We start from the raw sequence: 18,189 nt of genomic DNA on the forward strand, positions 1-18,189 counted from the left end.
CACACCACACGCATACACACTCCACACACTCCACTCCATTTCCAAAATGAAAGCGCATACGAAGGTAAAGCTACATTTCTGGGAAGCACTACGTCAGACAAGAAAAATCAATGACTCTTTTGTTTCTCTCTGGCCTCTAAATTCAGCACTAAAAAATTCACTCCATGCTGGTGGAGAGTTTGTACCTCAGTGTCTACCTGCATAGCAATAAAAGTATTTCTCTTAAGCTTTAAGTGCAAATCTGTCATCTAGTAATGCACTGAAGACAGAAGGATAACAAAGCTTATACAGTTGCAATCTGAAGTACCCCCCCCCCCCCCCTGCAAAAAATAAATAAATAAATAAATAAAGATTAATAACTCTTGCAGATTTAGACTAGCAAGAAATTTTGTTAATACTGCCATGTCATATGTTATGCCATGTGCCACAGGGACTGCGGTAGGCTAGTGAGTAGAGCTTAGGACAATCAATTGAAAGGTTGAAAGTTCGTATTTTAGCTCTGCCATGCAACCACTGTTGGACCCTTGAGCAAAGTCCTTCACCCTCTCTGCTGACCCCTGCTTCCAAACAAGCTGAGATAAGCAAAGAAAGAATTTCGTTGTACTGTACATACATACGAATATATGAAGTATACATGTATGTATATATGAAGTATATATGTATATATGCATGTACTGTATATATGACAAATAAAATTCTTCTATTCTTACATAATAGGAAAATTTAACATTGTTACATTTTACATAATATGCTGATCTTAAAACCTACAGCTAGTCTGTATGACCTTAAGTTGGGTTACAACGTGAATACACTCAGTAATGACCCTTATTGTGCTTCAGCTGTGTTGTGTTATATAAACACCACCCAGAGATTCAGTGTTCAGTGTTGTGTTGCAACCATGGTGAAAACTGTTGAGCTTTCACAAGAAAAGCTGAGAGAGGAGATCATTTCATTGCATCAAAAGGGCAATGGGTATTAGATTTCCAAGACCTTGAACATTGCTTGAGACACTATTGGGTTTGTTGTTCAGACATTCCAAACTTATCACCTGGCCACTTAACAACCAAGGACTTCATGGCAGTGTTGTCTGGAATACACTAGAGGTTAAATACTGTTCTAATCTATGTTGAATATTTCCATTAGCAACTGTAAATAAAGTGTATGGCTTAGAATTAAAGTCTAAATCATCAATCTTCAAATACCTTATTCACCGATTCTCAACTTTTTTCTCAGCTTGGTCACGTCTGGCCACAACAACATGCTGTTTATGTTCACGTTACTGTTTTCATTTAGTACCGCCTATGAAACTCAGTGATATGTTTCATTTTTTAATGGGACCCGTTAGTGGGAAGCTTGTTTATAATGGAATAATGATAAGCTGTTATCAGTGGAGAAAAAAGATATAAATATATAAAGTACATATTTTTAATGAGTAAACTCTAGTTTTAAGCTCATGTTAACATGACAGAGGTGGATTTTTATAGCTTTACTGGGAACATATGTGATTTGTAAAAAATAAAATCTTGTACAATTAAGGGCATTTGTGTAGTAGCACTACATTACCCTCATAGCTCGAAAAATAAAGATGCAAGTCTCAAACAGCAAACACGACTTGGTTGTTCAACACATTTTAAGTAAAAAGAAGCAGTGTATGCATTATATTTTGTTACAATATTTACATTTACAACATTTAACAGACTAAGTGACTTTAAATAAAAATTGCAACTTACACAATGAGGGTTAAGGACCTTGCTCAGGGATCCAACCATGTTAACTAGGAATTGGTGAGACTTCCAGGGACCTTCTAATCGCAAGTCCAGTAACCATTGAGCTACCACTGACCTAAGACAGGTAGCATAAACATGAAGTGCACCCAGAAAACAGTTTATAAGTGTTTATTAGTGCTTTATTACATGTTGTGTAGAAGTGGAAGCTCGTTTAACTGTGGAATAATTGGAATGATGATACTGTTATCAGTGAAAAAAAATTTTTTCGCATCAAATATGCATTTAATGCATAAACTCTAGTTTTAAGCTCATGTTGCCAAGTAAAAGGTGCATTTTTACAGTTTTATTGGGAACATCTGTGTTTGAAAGATTTTTTTGGTAAAAATAAAAGCTTAAAATTGTGAATGTGTACAATTAAGGGTTTTATAGCACTACATTAGTCAGTTGAAAAATAAAGATGCAAGTCTCAAACAGCAAGCATGACTTGGTTGTTTAACACATTTAAAGTAAAAAGAAGCAGTGTATGCATTATATTTTGTTACACATTATTTACATTTACAACATTTAACAGACTAAGTGACTTTAAATGAAAATTGCCACTTACACAATGCAAGTTGAGGGCTAAGGGCCTTGCTCAGGGGTCCAACCATGGTAACAAGGCATAGGTGACTTGAACCAAGGACCTTCTAATTGCTACCACTGTCCTAAGACAGGTAGAATACACAAAAAGTGTACCAAACAATGTGGTTTTACAGGCCACTATTAGTTTTTATTAGTGCTTTATTACATGTTGTGTACAAGTGGGAAGCTCGTTTAACTGTGGAATAATGATGGGCTGTTATCAGGGAAAAGGAATTCTAAAGTATATATTTTTATATGCATTTTAAGGTCACGTTTACAAGTCAAAGGTGCATTTTTATAGTTTTATTGGGAACATCTGCGTTTGAAAGGTTTTAACTTGTAAAAATAAAATTGTAAATTGTAAATGTGTACAATTAAAGAGTTACATTTAGTAGCTTTACATTAGCCTCGTGGTTTTAGTTAAAAAATAAAGATCTGCTCAGGGGCCCAACTGTGACTACCAAGCAATGGTGAGGCTTAAACCAGGGACTTTCTGTAGGTAGTCCAGTAAGCTAACCACTAAGCTACAAATGTCCTAAGACTGGTAACATATACATAAAATTAAACAAAAGAACAATGAGGAGTTATGAGTGCTTTATTACATGTTGTGTACAGCGTGTAAACAAAAGTTAATGTGATGTGCTGTAAGTGCTGGAATTTAACTAGTGAATTCATTATTGGACAGCTCCTCCGAACAATCCCTAGTCTAAAAAAGACCTTTACCCGAGACAGCAGAGCTTTCAGCGCTGCAGAAACAGAGAGAGAACGTTTCATTCTGCACACAAAAGGAAGGAGAACGTCGTTAGTTCAGACAGGTATGGATTACTTTCTCCCTGAGCTCGGACAGCACCGCTGAATTGATTTGTATAGATCACGAAGCACACTGAGGGAAATTTGCTGTTACAACATGCCCTTTATACACAGCACAGCACTCATTTAAAATAAAACTACCACTTGTTTTCACATACTTTACCAAAAAAACATCACACTGATCTGCTGTATGAGATTGTTGATCTTAATTCTTGGCTAAGGTTCCAGATGGTGTTGAGGATTGTTCTCCCTATGTCTGCACAGGTTTGCCTCCGAGTGCTCCCGTCACCTTTTAAACATGTTAGACCTTATCCTTTCTGACTAGCAGCTGTCGTGTAAATAGGGTGGGGAAACGGCTATGACAACATTAGGGGGGACAATAATGATCTTATTTTAAGCTGAATACACTTGTAATAGAAATCACTACTAGGGATGTAACGATACACTCTACCCACAATGCGATTCACGATACTGGGTTCACGATACGATTTTTTCCTGATTTTTTAAACACAATGAAATTGAAAACAAAGTATGAAAAAGTTTCCTTTTATTATTTCTCTTTATAAAATAAAATAAAATACTGTATTTGTGCTTATCTTTTATTTATCTAAATAATGAATGCTCTTTTACTTCTGAGGTAGGTACAAACTATGCAAAACAATGCTGCACATTTCCCTTGTTGTGTAAAAAACCCTGAAATTTTAAAACAAATCCCACATTAAATAAATTAATGAATAATACAAATAAAGTATCCTCACATAAATAAATTTGGCTGGAAAATTCTGAACCTGGCAACCCTGTAGTGACGTCAACCAGGCGAGGTGAATAGCGCCAGCGCCCTCTGCTGTTTAAAGTGAATATCGATTCATTATACATGTAAACCGATTTGAATCGTTACACATGTGAATCGATTTTTAACTGTCTTGTGGTGCATCGTTACATGATCCCTAATCATTACACTTGAGCTGCGTTTACACGGCAGTTCTGAGCATTCTGACCAATGATTGACCACGCCTCATTATGATCCCCCGTCATGCATTAAAAGAGACAAAACCGTGGCATGTATTGGCCAATCAGAGACAGAGATGTATCATTTATCAGTAAATGAAATTATGAGAAAACAAGCTTTCAGTGCGCTCAGGTGGCACAGGCATCTAATGTGCTAGCAGAGTCTCAGCTGTGGGACCGACCCGGCCAAGTGGCAGTGTCTGCAGGAGGGAAGTCAGATGAGGAATTCCTCTGTCTGCCAATGCATCCCCAGCTGACAGCTGAGCGGTAAGAGAACTGACAAGGAGACTCTCTGTGCACAGTAAAGCTCTGTGTGAGGTTTTACTGCTGACCGGTGTAAAAGAAGTGGTCAGCTTGTGCTGGAGGGGGAACGTAACAGCACTTAACCCTCATCACAGGACTGTAAAAACCACAGGGAATTGAAAACAACTACATTGGGAGATAAAGGGAAAAAATCCACCCACCAGCCCCCTGCCATTAAAAATACAGTAGACCCTTGAATTACGAACCGTTTACCATACAAACATTTTGGGTTACGAGCGATTGTTTTTAACTTAACGTACGAACAAATTTCGGATTACAAACCAAAATTCGCATGCAAGCGAAGCACATGACATCATGAACAAGTTGACTCCGACCGTCTCTCTCTCTCTCTCTCTCTCTCTCACTATATATATATATAGTGAGCAAACATTTGGACAGCAGACGATGTTTTTCTGTTGTTTTCTTTATATTTTGTAAAATTCAAAATCAAAATGACCCCAAAGAAGGTGCAGAGAAAGCATAGTGGTGAGAAAATGAAAAAATCTATAACTATTAAAATAAAGGAAATAATAGAGAAATAAGAGACTTACTGTTGTTTCTAATCGATACATTTTATAAAAAAGAAAGAAATGTATTATGGTGTATGATACAGCACACGTACTGTACTGAACTGTTATGTGTGTGTTTTTTATGCACAGTACAGTATTACTGTGTATTTTTGTTCATTATTGTTTATTACAAGAATGTCTATTCTATAATTTAAGATTTAAGGGAAAATATACTTGTATTTATAACAAAAAAAAAGACCATTTAAGACATTAGAGAGGTTAGGTAATTAACCTAAAGTAACATTTTGACTTAAGAACAGCCCTTCAGAACCAATTAAATTCGTAAGTCAAGGGTCCACTGTATATGTAAAAATATATAACAGGTTAGAATATAAACATATTAAACAATATTTTCATCTTTTTCTTATATTTATGCCAATTTTACTGACTTGAAATTAGTTTTTATAGTTCTCATGGCTGTGTCCCAATACACAAATTCTATACAATGCTCCACATTCTATATAATTTAGTACACAATGTGGTTTAAGACGTAATATTTCCAGTGATGCAGGAAAGTAAACACCCACAATAGCACCAGCAACACAAACCAATGTGTTTTCTGTCAATTCCAAGATGTTCATGTCAACGCAACATTAGAATTGATCGCTATTTAAATTTTAATAAATTAAGAAATATCAGACTTAATGTCATCATTTTAATGTTAATTATAAACTAACAGAACATTTCTTCTAACAATCCTTTATTGTTAAGAACTTTTATTGTCATTATACTTGTGTACAACGAAAATTTTTTTGATACTCTCAAATATAAAAAGAAGAAGAGGATAAAGTATTTACATAAACATATGGATATATACACAGGATAACCAGTACAGTATGGATTTTAGATAAATAAAATAAATCATGGTTGAATATGAATTTACAAAGTGACTGTGCTCTGTGGAAATACCAGTTAAATTTCAAAAATGATTATTTTATGTTTGGATGAAAAAATGGTTTTATGTACTTGTGCAAATACGCAATGTTCAAGTTCACAGTCTATGAGGGGTGGGGAGGGGTGATGGAGGCCACAGCTCTTGGGAAGAAGCTGTTCCTCAGTCTGTTCGTGTGTGCACGGATAGCCCTGTACCGCCTCCCAGATGGTAACAAGGAGAACAGATAGCTCCCAGGGTGTGTTGCATCCTTACTGATGCTGTCGGCCTTGTTTTGGCTGTTGTAAACAATGTCCAAGTTGGGGAGTTCGGTCCCGATGACCACCCGACATAGGTCCTTCCTCTCTGAGGCTGTGCAGCTGGAGTACCACACAGTCATGCAGTTTGATAGGACACTCTCGATGGTGCTGCGGTAAAAGTTCATCAGGGGTTTTTGAGGAAGCTGAGCCTGTTTTAGCTTCCTCAGGAAATAGAGTCTTTGATGTGCTCTCATGATAAGCTCTCAACAATGGCAACCTGGCAGTGGTGGGGCATGAACCAGCGATCTTCCAATTACTAGTCCAGTACCATAACCGCTAGGCTACAACTGCCTAATGCAACTGTCAATTTCTCACATGCAAACCAAACCAAACCATGACCACAGTTTTAAGTTGTTACCACCACTTTAACGTGTATAAACGTTCAGATCGGGTTTAGTTGGAGCCAAGCATGTATGGAATTTTTCACCTGTCTTGCTTCCTCATTCCTAAATTCCTGAAAGCTTACAAAGTAAAAGAAAAACACTAGATTTTTCACGTTGTAAAACCACTCTACCCTTTTTCTACTTTATTGTTTTGTGCACTTGTATAACCTTTCGGTGTTCACGATTATCATTAGTACATGAACAAGAATCTGCTCTGGCTGAAAATTAAACCACAAACTCAGTGAAAAATAAGAAGGTTACATCCTGAAATAAACCTGCGGTAGATGCAGATTTTGTGGATGGGCAATATAGGGAGGCGTATATTAAAATACCTAAAGATTTTAACTACATAAAAAGTGCTTCACATTATTTATTTACTTATTTATTTGCACCAGCCCATTTTCCTCTCAATCTAGTTGTATCTAATTACCTGATTGTATCTCATCTCTACTGCTGCAGACCTCCACTCCTGAACAAGAAGGGCTGTAACTAACGACCCCTCCAACACATGTGCAGTAGCCGACCTATTGTTTTCACCTGTATGAGGCGGGTTCATATGGGGATCTGTTATGGGCAGAGTCACGCACCGATCTCCATTATCCCCAGCAGAGGTCGTAATTGTAAAATACCACGGCAGAACTGAGATTCAAACTCGCAAGTTTAAAATGTCAGTACTGGTGGGAAAAGCATGTTTTACCTCTGCATCACCCAAGCATCCACACACTGTTTATTTCTTATAAGACTAAAGTTCACTAAACATCTCACTCTACAGGTCTATGTGGATGAACCAAACAGTTTAATTTAAAGCTGGCACACCAGAGAGAAAATTTACTATGTTAAAAAACTAAGGTAACATAATAGCATTAATACATAAACAGCTGGAATGTAAGATTACGCTGTACAATACAACATCTGTATATCGTCGCTGTCCGATGAAAAACACGCATCTCTACTTTTAGCGATGTTCACTTTTTTACATGTGTTGACTGTGGGTATAAATCTCTGTCTGTCCATGGCAGCGAATATCAAAATGATCAATGAAAAGATGAAAATCATGCAGTCTCTTTAACGAGTATCCCCATTGGCTGCTAAATTAAATGTACTTATTTTAACCAGGCATAGTCTAGTATCGTAATATTAGACTCTGCTCGTGCCAAAACATGCATTCATATCGGCAGTATTTAAAATAACACACAACAGGCTGTGCAGGAAGTTGGACGTGCTCTTTGGAATTCACCAAAAGAAATCCGTGTATATCCCTGTTTCCTGTCTACAATACACGCAATTACATTTTACATATGAAACCGACGGACTGACGACCTGATAAAGATATACTTTTATTTCTTATTTCTGTGGTTCGTTTGCACCGTTACTGTCAGGGGGAAAAAGTTTTTTCCTTCTCCTGAAAAGTTGGGGTTTTGGAGATACGTGTTTTTTTACTGGACAGCGATGTCTGAAGAAAATCTTGGTTTAAAGAAACTCCAGTGACCTGCACAGAGCCCTGACCTCAACCCCACTAAACAGCTCTGGAATAAACTGAAACATCAACTGAGGCTTTTATGACCAACAACAGAGCCCAGCCGAACAAATGCTTTTTTAAAAGAATGGGCACAAATTCCCACAGACATACTTCAAAGTGGTTGTTGTTGCATCTGAAAAGATTACACAAAGCTCACTCTATTTTAATACAGTTTGTTTTCGAACCTGAATGTCCAACATGCTCAGGTGTCCAAATACTTTTGACCTAATAGAATATAAAGAGCTACTGTCACATTCATCTTTTAATGCCATTTTTGGGTGCAACAAAACAAACCCATCCAAAATGCAACGTGAAAAGGAATCTTGCATGTTTACGTATTTAACAACATGTTTTTTATTTTCTTATAATTTTACACATTTGTAATTTAAATGTAAAGTAACAATACAATATTAATCCTGTGTGAATATAAAACCAGACAGGTATCGATACACAGATTTATATAGAAGCTAAATGTCCATTTCAGTTTCTTTCTGCTCCTGATGCTGATATTGTTGGATGATAACCATGGTGACTGAGTAACCCACCCACCCCTCCATACAGTAAAGGCATGCACCTGATGGTAACCATGGCGCCGGTGCTGGCACTGCTCGCCATGCGGGCAGCCTTATGGAGAAAAACAAGTCCAGCAAGATTGCCCATGGGAACGAGAAGCAGAACAATTCACCGTGCACTCGTCTCCTTGTACACTCACAATGCTGTGCACGTTAATGTGTTTGTCATGGTATAACCAGCTCAATCTCCACCACAACATATATATACATATATATGAAAACTGGGCACAACACAGTAACACACCCCAGGACGCCAATCCAGCAATAAACTAACCAATACCAAAACCGATACTTGTACTATTTAAGTGATTGGTGGATACCATTTAGCAGACGCTTTTATCCAAAGCAACTTACAGTTGTGACAGAATACAATCTAAGCAATTGAAGGATAAGGGCCTTGCTCAAGGGCCCAACAGTGGCAACCTGGAACCTGATTACTGGACCAGTATCTTAATCGTTAGGCTACAGCTGCTCTCACATTAATCATATTAACACAGTTCAAATAAATGGTCAACCTTATCATAAAAACAAAACTGTAAACCTCCATCACATATTTTTATGTACTGTACATCTTCATTGCACACTTTGTCTGATGCTGTACTGTTTATGTCACTGTTGTATCGTTTATTCTATGTTTATATATAGTGTTTTTTTTCCTATTATTTAACTAGATGTATGTATGTTGATTTATATTTATATATATATATATATATATATATATATATATATATATATTGTTAATGCATTCTCCCTTTTTTCTCCCGACTTCTAGCACGTCCAAATGCTTCCTTTCCACTGATGCTGATCCCCGCTCTGATTGAGGAGAACAAAACTAACACTCACCCCCTCCGACACTTGCAGTTCGTTTGTTTGTTTGTTTATTAGGATTTTAACGTCATGTTTTGCACTTTTGGTTACATTCATGACAGGAACGGTAGTTTATCTTCACACAGTTTATCTTCACACAAGGTTCTTCAGTTCATAAGGTTATATCGAACACAGTCATGAACAATTTAGTGTCTCCAATTAACCTCACTTGCATGTTTTTGGACTGTGGGAGGAAACCGGAGCACCCGGAGGAAACCGGAGCACCCGGAGGAAACCCACGCAGACACGGAGAGAACATGCAAACTCCACACAGAAAGGACCCAGACCGCCCCTCCTGGGGATCAAACCCAGGACCTTCTTGCTGTGAGGCCACATGTGCAGTAAGATTCTGATTCTAAACATCTTAATTTCACACTCACTTCTTTTTTGACTAAAATGATCTGGATATTTTGTGTCATTTTCAAGTATAAAGGTAAAACTCTGCTCATTATAATAGCCACACTAATGTTGTCATAAAGTGCTTCAGAATATTGACTGTATTTCTGTTTTTAGTCATGCGTTTTCCTCCCAATTTAGTGTAGTCAATTCGTCTTCCGCTGCTGAGGATCCCCAATTTTTGGCAGTTGAGGTGGGGTATATTGCTGCTCACGTCTCCTCCGACTCACGCGCAGCCCTCAACGGAACCCATTTCCATCCACGCATTTTGCACAGGTGCCTCTATCTGCCAATCAGAATCCTTACACAACGTTTGAAGACCCCACCCACATATTCCGGTCATCCCTCCCTGCATACACTGTCAATTATGCCCACTAGATGGTGACCCTGCTGACCGGCGGCAATGCCGAGTTTTGAAGCGAGGAGTTCAGAATCTCGGCGCCGGTGTCCTAGCACAAGTTTTAAGTGTTTGTAATGAACTGTTCTCTACCAACTGTATAAAATTTGCATTCTGAATTCAAATCTATGTTCTATGTTAAGCTGTGTATAACCAATAAAATCAAATCCAAACTTGTGATGTGTTTACATTTTAGCATAAAAATGAAACTGTAATAAATAATAAGTACTAAGTAATAAAGGAAATAAACATCTTAATTTCACACTCAGTTCTTTATTGAATAAAATGATCTGGATATTTTGTGTCATGTTCCAGTATGAAGGTAAACCTCTGCTCTTGATAACACTAATGTTGTCATAAAGAACTTCAGAACGTCGACTGCATTTCTGTTTTTAATTAGCATTTAGTTTAGCACTTAGTTTAGTTTTAGTTTTTACCATTTGTAATGGACTGTTTACTACCAACTGTATAAAATCTGCATTCTGAATTAGATTAGATTAGATTAGATTCAACTTTATTGTCATTGTGCAGAGTATACAAATACAGAGCCAACGAAATGCAGTAGCATCTACCCAGAAGTGCAAGATAGAGATTATATACATATAATACACAGGTAAAGTGCAAAAGTGACCAGATAGGTGAAATGAGGAGACATACAGTATAAGAATAATGAGACTATTAAACAGAATATTAAGACTATTAAACAGATAATGATGATTGTACAGTGAATAGACTAATATGTATTTACAGAGTAATGAAGGTGACTAAAGTGGCTACATGAATGGGTAATGAATGTAAATAAATAAAGTGAAGTATATAAGTATAGCAAGTATATACAGTATATACATTATTATCGTGCTAGTGTAAACAGTGCAATAGTGCCATGTGCAAATTTGCAAAATACTGATTGTATATACAGTCAAGACGAAACATTTGTAAAAAGTACAGAGTTAAATGTGGTACAAAGTGCAGTGATATTTTTACAATGGTGTGCTGGAGTTCAGCAGGGTTACAGCCTCAGGAAAAAAGCTCTTCCTGAGCCTGCTGGTACGAGAGCGGAGGCTCCTGTAACGCCTGCCAGACGGAAGTAGGGTGAAAAGTCCATGGTTAGGATGAGAAACGTCCTTGATAATGTTCCTCGCTTTGCCCACGCACCGTTTGTGATAAATGTCCTGTATGGTGGGTAACTGAGTGCCGGTGATGCGTTGGGCGGTTGTAACCACCCGCTGGAGAGCTTTCCGGTCAGCTGCGGAGCAATTGCCGTACCACACAGAGATGCAGTTTGTAAGAATGCTCTCAATGGTGCAGCGATAAAAGTCCACAAGTATTCTGGGACACAAGTAGGCTTTTTTGAGTCTCTGAAGAAAGTAAAGGCGCTGTTGTGCCTTTCTGACCAGGATTGATGAGTTGAGGGACCAAGAGAGATCTTCAGAGATGTGGACGCCGAGGAATTTGAAGCTGGGCACCCGCTCTACTACAGCACCGTTGATGCAGATAGGGGCGTGTGCCTGACTTGCTGTTCTTCTAAAGTCCACAATAGTCTCTTTGGTTTTCCCTGTGTTAAGCTCCATGTTGTTGTCCTCACACCTTGCAGCCAGATGCTGAACCTCCTCCCTGTAGGCCGTTTCATCATTGTCTTTGATCAAGCCTATCACCGTGGTGTCGTCCGCGAACTTGATTATGGAGTTGGAACCATAAACAGGAACACAGTCGTAGGTGAACAGGGAGTATAGGAGGGGACTCAGCCCACAGCCTTGTGGCACGCCAGTGTTCAGGGTGATGGAGGCTGAGTGGAGACTGCCTAACTTAACAGACTGAGGTCTATTAGTTAGAAAGTCCAGAATCCAGTTACAGAGTGACGTGCTGATGCCAAGCTGACTGAGCTTCAAAATCAGCTTGGATGGAATCACTGTGTTAAATGCTGAACTGAAGTCAATGAAAAGCATCCTAACATAAGTGTTATGGCAGTCCAAGTGGGTCAGTGTAGTGTGAAGTGCAGTGGAGATAGCATCCTCTATTGACCTGTTGTGACGATAAGCAAATTGATGCTGATCTAATGTAGCGGGTAGACTGGCTTTCAGGTGAGAGAAGATTAGTCTTTCGAAGCACTTGGAGATGATGGGAGTGAGTGCAACAGGTCGGAAATGTAGATCTATGTGTGTAGATCCATGTGTTAATATTTTAGAATAAAAATGAAAACTGTAATTCAAGGAAATAAACACCTTAATTTCACACTCAGTTCTTTGTTCACATGCTTTCATTTAGCAGAAATGAAAGTTCCATCAGCTCACCGTCAAATATGAGGGACTTCCCCTCACCACACCGCATGTTTCACCCAGTTTCACTTATTCACTATGAAACACTCCTCCACATACTCAGCTAATCTCTTACTGTTTTTTTTTTTCTTGTTGAATCAATAAAAAAGTCAGATTAAAAAATGTCAGTCATCAAGAATAACTAGCATATACACTAAGCATAACACTATGACCACTGACAGGTGAAGCGAATAACACTGATTATCTTTTCATCATGGCACATGTTAGTGGGTGGGATATATTAGGCAGCAAGTGAACATTTTATCCTCAAAGTTGATGTTAGAAGCAGGAAAAATGGGTGAGCGTGAGAATTTGAGCGAGTTTGACGAGGGCCAAATTGAGATGGCTAGACGACTGGGTCAGAGCATCTCCAAAACTGCAGCTCTTGTGGGGTGTGTCCCGGTCTGCAGTGGTCAGTATCTATCAAAAGTGGTCCAAGGAAGGAACAGTGGTAAACCAGTGACAGGGTCATGGGCTGCCAAGGCTCATTGATGCATGTGGGGACTGAAGGCTGGCCCGTGTGGTCCGATCCAACAGACGAGCTACTGTAGCTCAAATTGCTGAAGAAGTTAATGCTGGTTCTGATAGAAAGGTGTCAGAATACACAGTGCAGCACAGTTTCAGGGCTGTTTTGCCAGCAAACAATGGACCAACAAAATATTAGGAAGGTGCAGGGGTGTAACTACCGGGGGGGGTCTAGTGTTAGAGCCACGTAAAATGACAGAGCGGGGTCAGCGGATGCTGAGGCGCATAGTCAATCGCTACAGACCTCCAAACTTCATGTGGCCTTCAGAACAGTGTAAAGAGCTTCATGGAATGGGTTTCCATGGCCGAGCAGCTACATCCAAGCCTTACATCACCAAGCGCAATGCAAAGCGTCAAATGCAATGGTGTAAAGCACGCCGCCACTGGACTCTAGAGCAGTGGAGACGTGTTCTCTGAAGTGACGAATCACGCTTCTCCATCTGGCAACCTGATGGACGAGTCTGGGTTTGGCGGTTGCCAGGAGAACGGTACTTGTTTGACTGCATTGTGCCAAGTGTAAAGTTTGGTGGAGGGGTGATTATGGTGTGAGGTTGTTTTTCAGGAGTTAAGCTCGGCCCCTTAGTTCCAGTGAAAGGAACTCTTAATGCTTCAGCATACCAAGAGATTTTGGACAATTTCATGCTCCCAACTTTGTGGAAACAGTTTGGGGATGGCCCCTTCCTGTTCCAGCATGACTGCGCACCAGTGCACAAAGCACAAGGTCCATAAAGACATGGATGAGCGAGTTTGGTGTGGAAGAACTTGACTGGCCTGCACAGAGTCCTGACCTCAACCTGAGAGAACACCTTTGGGATGAATTAAAGCGGAGACTGTGAGCCAGGCCTTCTCGTCCAACATCAGTGTCTGACCTCACAAATGCGCTTCTGGTCAAAAATTCCCATAAACACACACCTCACCTTGTGGAAAGCCTTCCCAGAAGAGTTGATTATAAAGAGCTTTTTTTTACCCTGATCTAGGGCTGGGCGATATGGATCAAAAATTATATCTCGATATTTTTTTCTGAATGGCGATATACGATATATATCTCGATATTTTTTTATCCCATAAGGTAATAACAAAAAGACACTTCTGAGACAAAGCTACATGTTCCAATTTTTTTACAGACACTTTTATTAATATTCATGCTGGGGAAGCTTCACACAAGAATTATTTTTCCTTAAAAAAAAAAAAAGAGCTATTCTAACAAAATAAAAAGTTGTTTTCTAAGGCATCTCCTGTCGTCTAATGTGAATTACAAATATATTGTCTGGCCCTTTAAGAATGTTAAGTGTACTATAGGGCGCAGGGAGCGAGTGTGTAGGGAAGATGTCGGAATGACACGGTTTCCGGCTGAGCTTGTGTGACATTAAAAGTAAAACCCCGTTAAAGTAAACCCCTCGTTAACCCCCCACCCCCCCATGTTTGGACTTTATACATTATTTTATGTATATGTCGCCACAACATTAACATTTACATTAATATTTTCTTTTACTGTATAGAACTCAGTTCTGTAATACAGGCAGAACTAATCGTTCATGTTACTGTGTAACTATTACAACATTTAATGCATTTTAATCAGCGTTCTGCTTCATGCACTTTATTATTATTTAACAGCTTTATTTGTTGTTTAATTGCTGTTTGCTCCTTGTTTACTGCAGAGTTAGTTCATGCAATTTAATAATGTTTGGTTGTTTATTGGCCGACAACAAGAAATACTATAATAGAAGATAAATAAATAAATGACGTGTCGAACGTCGGGCGATCATCCAGTATAAACTAACACAACCACGTACAACATCCAGTACAGAAATCACTCCCCATAATGTTTGTATTTACAGATAGAGCAAATATATGCACATCACATATACAAACACAAGAGTCAGAACAACAGGAGACGCACCGTTACGTTATTATTACTATATATTATTATAAACGAATAACGACTCGTTTTCTTGTTTTTTAACTTTGGGATTTGAAGTGAAAAACGAATGAAGGTACACGGAGCTGGAACCTTTTGTCTGGACTTGTTTTCGGCGTTCTCTACAGAATACATTATTCTGCTGCTCATCTGACACTTTGAATTCGAACCATCTCCAAATAATTCCAAAAAGAGTCATTATTTTTCTTTTTAGTAAGCAGCTCCTCTTCGATAGCTTCTGTCATGTCTTTATGCGTCTCCATGCTATCGCTGCCTGCAGGAATTACTGGTGAAGCGGTGGGGAGGGGCGAGTTGTGTTCAGTGAGGGAGAGGGGCGGGGCAGGTGAACATGTGCAGAGACAAACTGGGAGAAGAGAAAGACGAACTGTCGGATCTAACTGGAACGTTACATCTATATCGATATAAGCGATATTGTCTTATCTTATATCGCGTATGAAAATATATCGATATTTTATAAAATCTCGATATATCGCCCAGCCCTACCCTGATCATCCACTTTTTTATAGTTATCAAGACATTTCGGGCACAATTGTGACCAGACTGAACACTGTACCTGACAACATTCAATCATTCATTAATTGTCTGATTTACCACCGTTTTATCCTGCTCAGAATTACGGTGGAAAAAAGCAGGAAAGACCCCAGACAGGATTCCAGTCCATCACAGGGAACACACACACATCGACACAACTACTCACACGTAGAGAAAGTTCTAGTACCTTCATTTGGTCTGACTGCATGTCTTTACACGCGTGTGAGGGAACCAGCACATTCAGAGAAACTCACATGGACACAGGAGAACATGCAAACTTCACACAGAAAGGAATCAAACCCAGGGCCTGCTTGCTGTAAGGTGACTGCAAAACCCATTGCGCAACTCTACCTGGCAAACCTGAACCACCTTGGTAATGAGACCACTGTTTTATGTGCTTTGTACTTGATCTTGGGACCTGAATGTTCTTTTAAATGGCTTCAAAACATATTCCTGACTAGTTAAAATCTATATATTTACATTTTCGGCATTTAGCAGACGCTTTCATCTAAAAAGTGACTTACAGTAGCGTGACAGAATACAGTCTAAGCAATTGAGGGTTAAGGGCCTTGCTCAATGGAGCGGCGTGCAGATTAGATACAGCTCACAAGTTAGTCAGGTAGCGTTAGAATTACAGTGTTAACAGATGAGAAAGGCTTCCTCAACCTTTTGATGTTATTACAGCACTCAGTCTTTTTGGGTTGGAGCCTATCAGCATGGCACATCTTGACTTAGCAATATTTGCCCACTCTTCTTTGCAAAAACGCTCCAAATCTGTCAGATTGCGGGGGCATCTCCTGTGTACAGCCCTCTTCAGATCACCGCGCAGATTTTCAATTGGATTCAGATCTGGGCTCTGGCTGGGCCATTCCAAAACTTTAATCTTCTTCTGGTGAAGCCATTCTCTGGTTGATTGGATGTATGCTTTGGGTCGTTGCCGTGCTGAAAGATGAAGTTCCCCTTCATCTTCAGCTTTCTAGCAGAAACCTGAAGGTTTTGTGCCAACATCAACTGGTATTTGGAACTGTTCATAATTCCCTCCACCTTGACGAAGGCCCCAGTACCAGCTGAAGAAAAACAGCCCCACAGCACGATCGTCCTGTTCTTGACAATGTCACCGTTGTCCTATATTTTCTCCACTTGATGATGACTGTCTTCACTGTGTTCCATGGTATATCTAATGCCTTGGAAATTCTTTTGTACCCTTCTCCAGACTGATGCCTTTTGACAATGAGATCCCTCTGATGCTTTGGGAGCTCTCTGCGGACCCGGGCTTTTGCTGTAAGACGCGACTAAGAAAATGTCAGGAAAAGCCTACTAGAACAACTAAACTTATTTGGGGTTAATCAGAGGCACTTTAAATGATGGCAGGTGTCCACAGATTCCTAGTTAACATGAGTTTAAATGTGATTCATTCTGAACACAGCCACACCCCCAGTTATAAGAGGGTGTGCATACTTATGCAACCACATTATTTTTGTTTTTTTATTTTTTACTTCTTCCCCCTAAAGATTTCAGTTTGTTTTTCAATTGAGATGTACAGGTTATAGGTCACATTAAAGGTGGAAAAAGTTCTGAAATGATTTATCGTGGTCTCATTTTTTTACATCACTAAACCTGGCATTTTAACAGGGGTGTGTACACGTTTTATATCCACTGTATTTATGACAGTAGAATAAGCCTCAGACATAAAAAGTCCCAGTCATACAAAAAAACATACCGTGATATACCGTGAAACCGTCAGAATCAGTTATAAACAAGTACAATACAAACACATTCACCTGTCGTGTGTGTTGCTTTGATACATACAAACACTGCCTGTATGCTTCACTGGCCACCTTATCATCACAATCACTATTATAACTGGTTTTATTGTAAACAGCTGGAACTGAGCTGCTTATCCTGGCGTCTTTAACAGGGTTCAAGAGTAACTGTAGTTCAGTAATCAACCATCATGCAACTGGTTCCCACAAAACCGCACCAGCAAAGTTCTGCACAACTTCAACACCCCCACAGAAGCGACCAGAAACACACTCGTACACGCGTGTTTACAGCCTGCTGAAATCATGTCTCTCTTATCAAGAGTCAAACTCAAACACTGTTCAACTTTAAGATGAACACAACATGACCAGGAGCTCCGGATCATTTCCGCACACACACACACACACACACACTGCACCGGAATGGAAGCGGAGACGCGCAACTCACCTGCACGATATGGTGATTTCAACTTTGGTGGCGGGGACGGTAGAACTGAGCGGGTCGAAGTCTCCTATAGTCGCCATGTTAACGAAGCTCATGATGATTATGTTGCGAAATATAAACACACACGCAGGAACAGAGAGCAGATCAGTCAGTCCAACCCCTTCACTTCTCGGTACAATAGTGGAGCGCAGCCGCACCGACGCGCAAATCCACGAGTGCGCGCAACTGGGTGTGTGTGTGTGAGTGTGTGTGCGCGCCACTGTGTGGGAAAAGGCTCGAACTGGGAGCTGATGTCACTCACTGGCCAGCAG

The 18,189-nt window shown here is 39.5% G+C and overlaps 1 protein-coding gene across 1 annotated transcript in view; it reads right to left on the reverse strand.

Moving 5' to 3' along the window:
- LOC134315983 (copine-8) overlaps window positions 1–18,041 on the reverse strand; it is a 200,578-nt gene extending 182,537 nt beyond the window's left edge. Inside the window, exon 1 of the mRNA XM_062996469.1 lies at window positions 17,882–18,041. Coding sequence (XP_062852539.1) covers window positions 17,882–17,973 — 92 coding nt within the window. The 5' untranslated portion in view covers window positions 17,974–18,041. The remainder of the gene's footprint in view (window positions 1–17,881) is intronic.
- Between the last annotated feature and the right edge of the window lie 148 nt (window positions 18,042–18,189).

This window comes from Trichomycterus rosablanca, chromosome 1, assembly GCF_030014385.1.
Source record: "Trichomycterus rosablanca isolate fTriRos1 chromosome 1, fTriRos1.hap1, whole genome shotgun sequence".
Taxonomy (NCBI): Eukaryota; Metazoa; Chordata; class Actinopteri; order Siluriformes; family Trichomycteridae; genus Trichomycterus; species Trichomycterus rosablanca.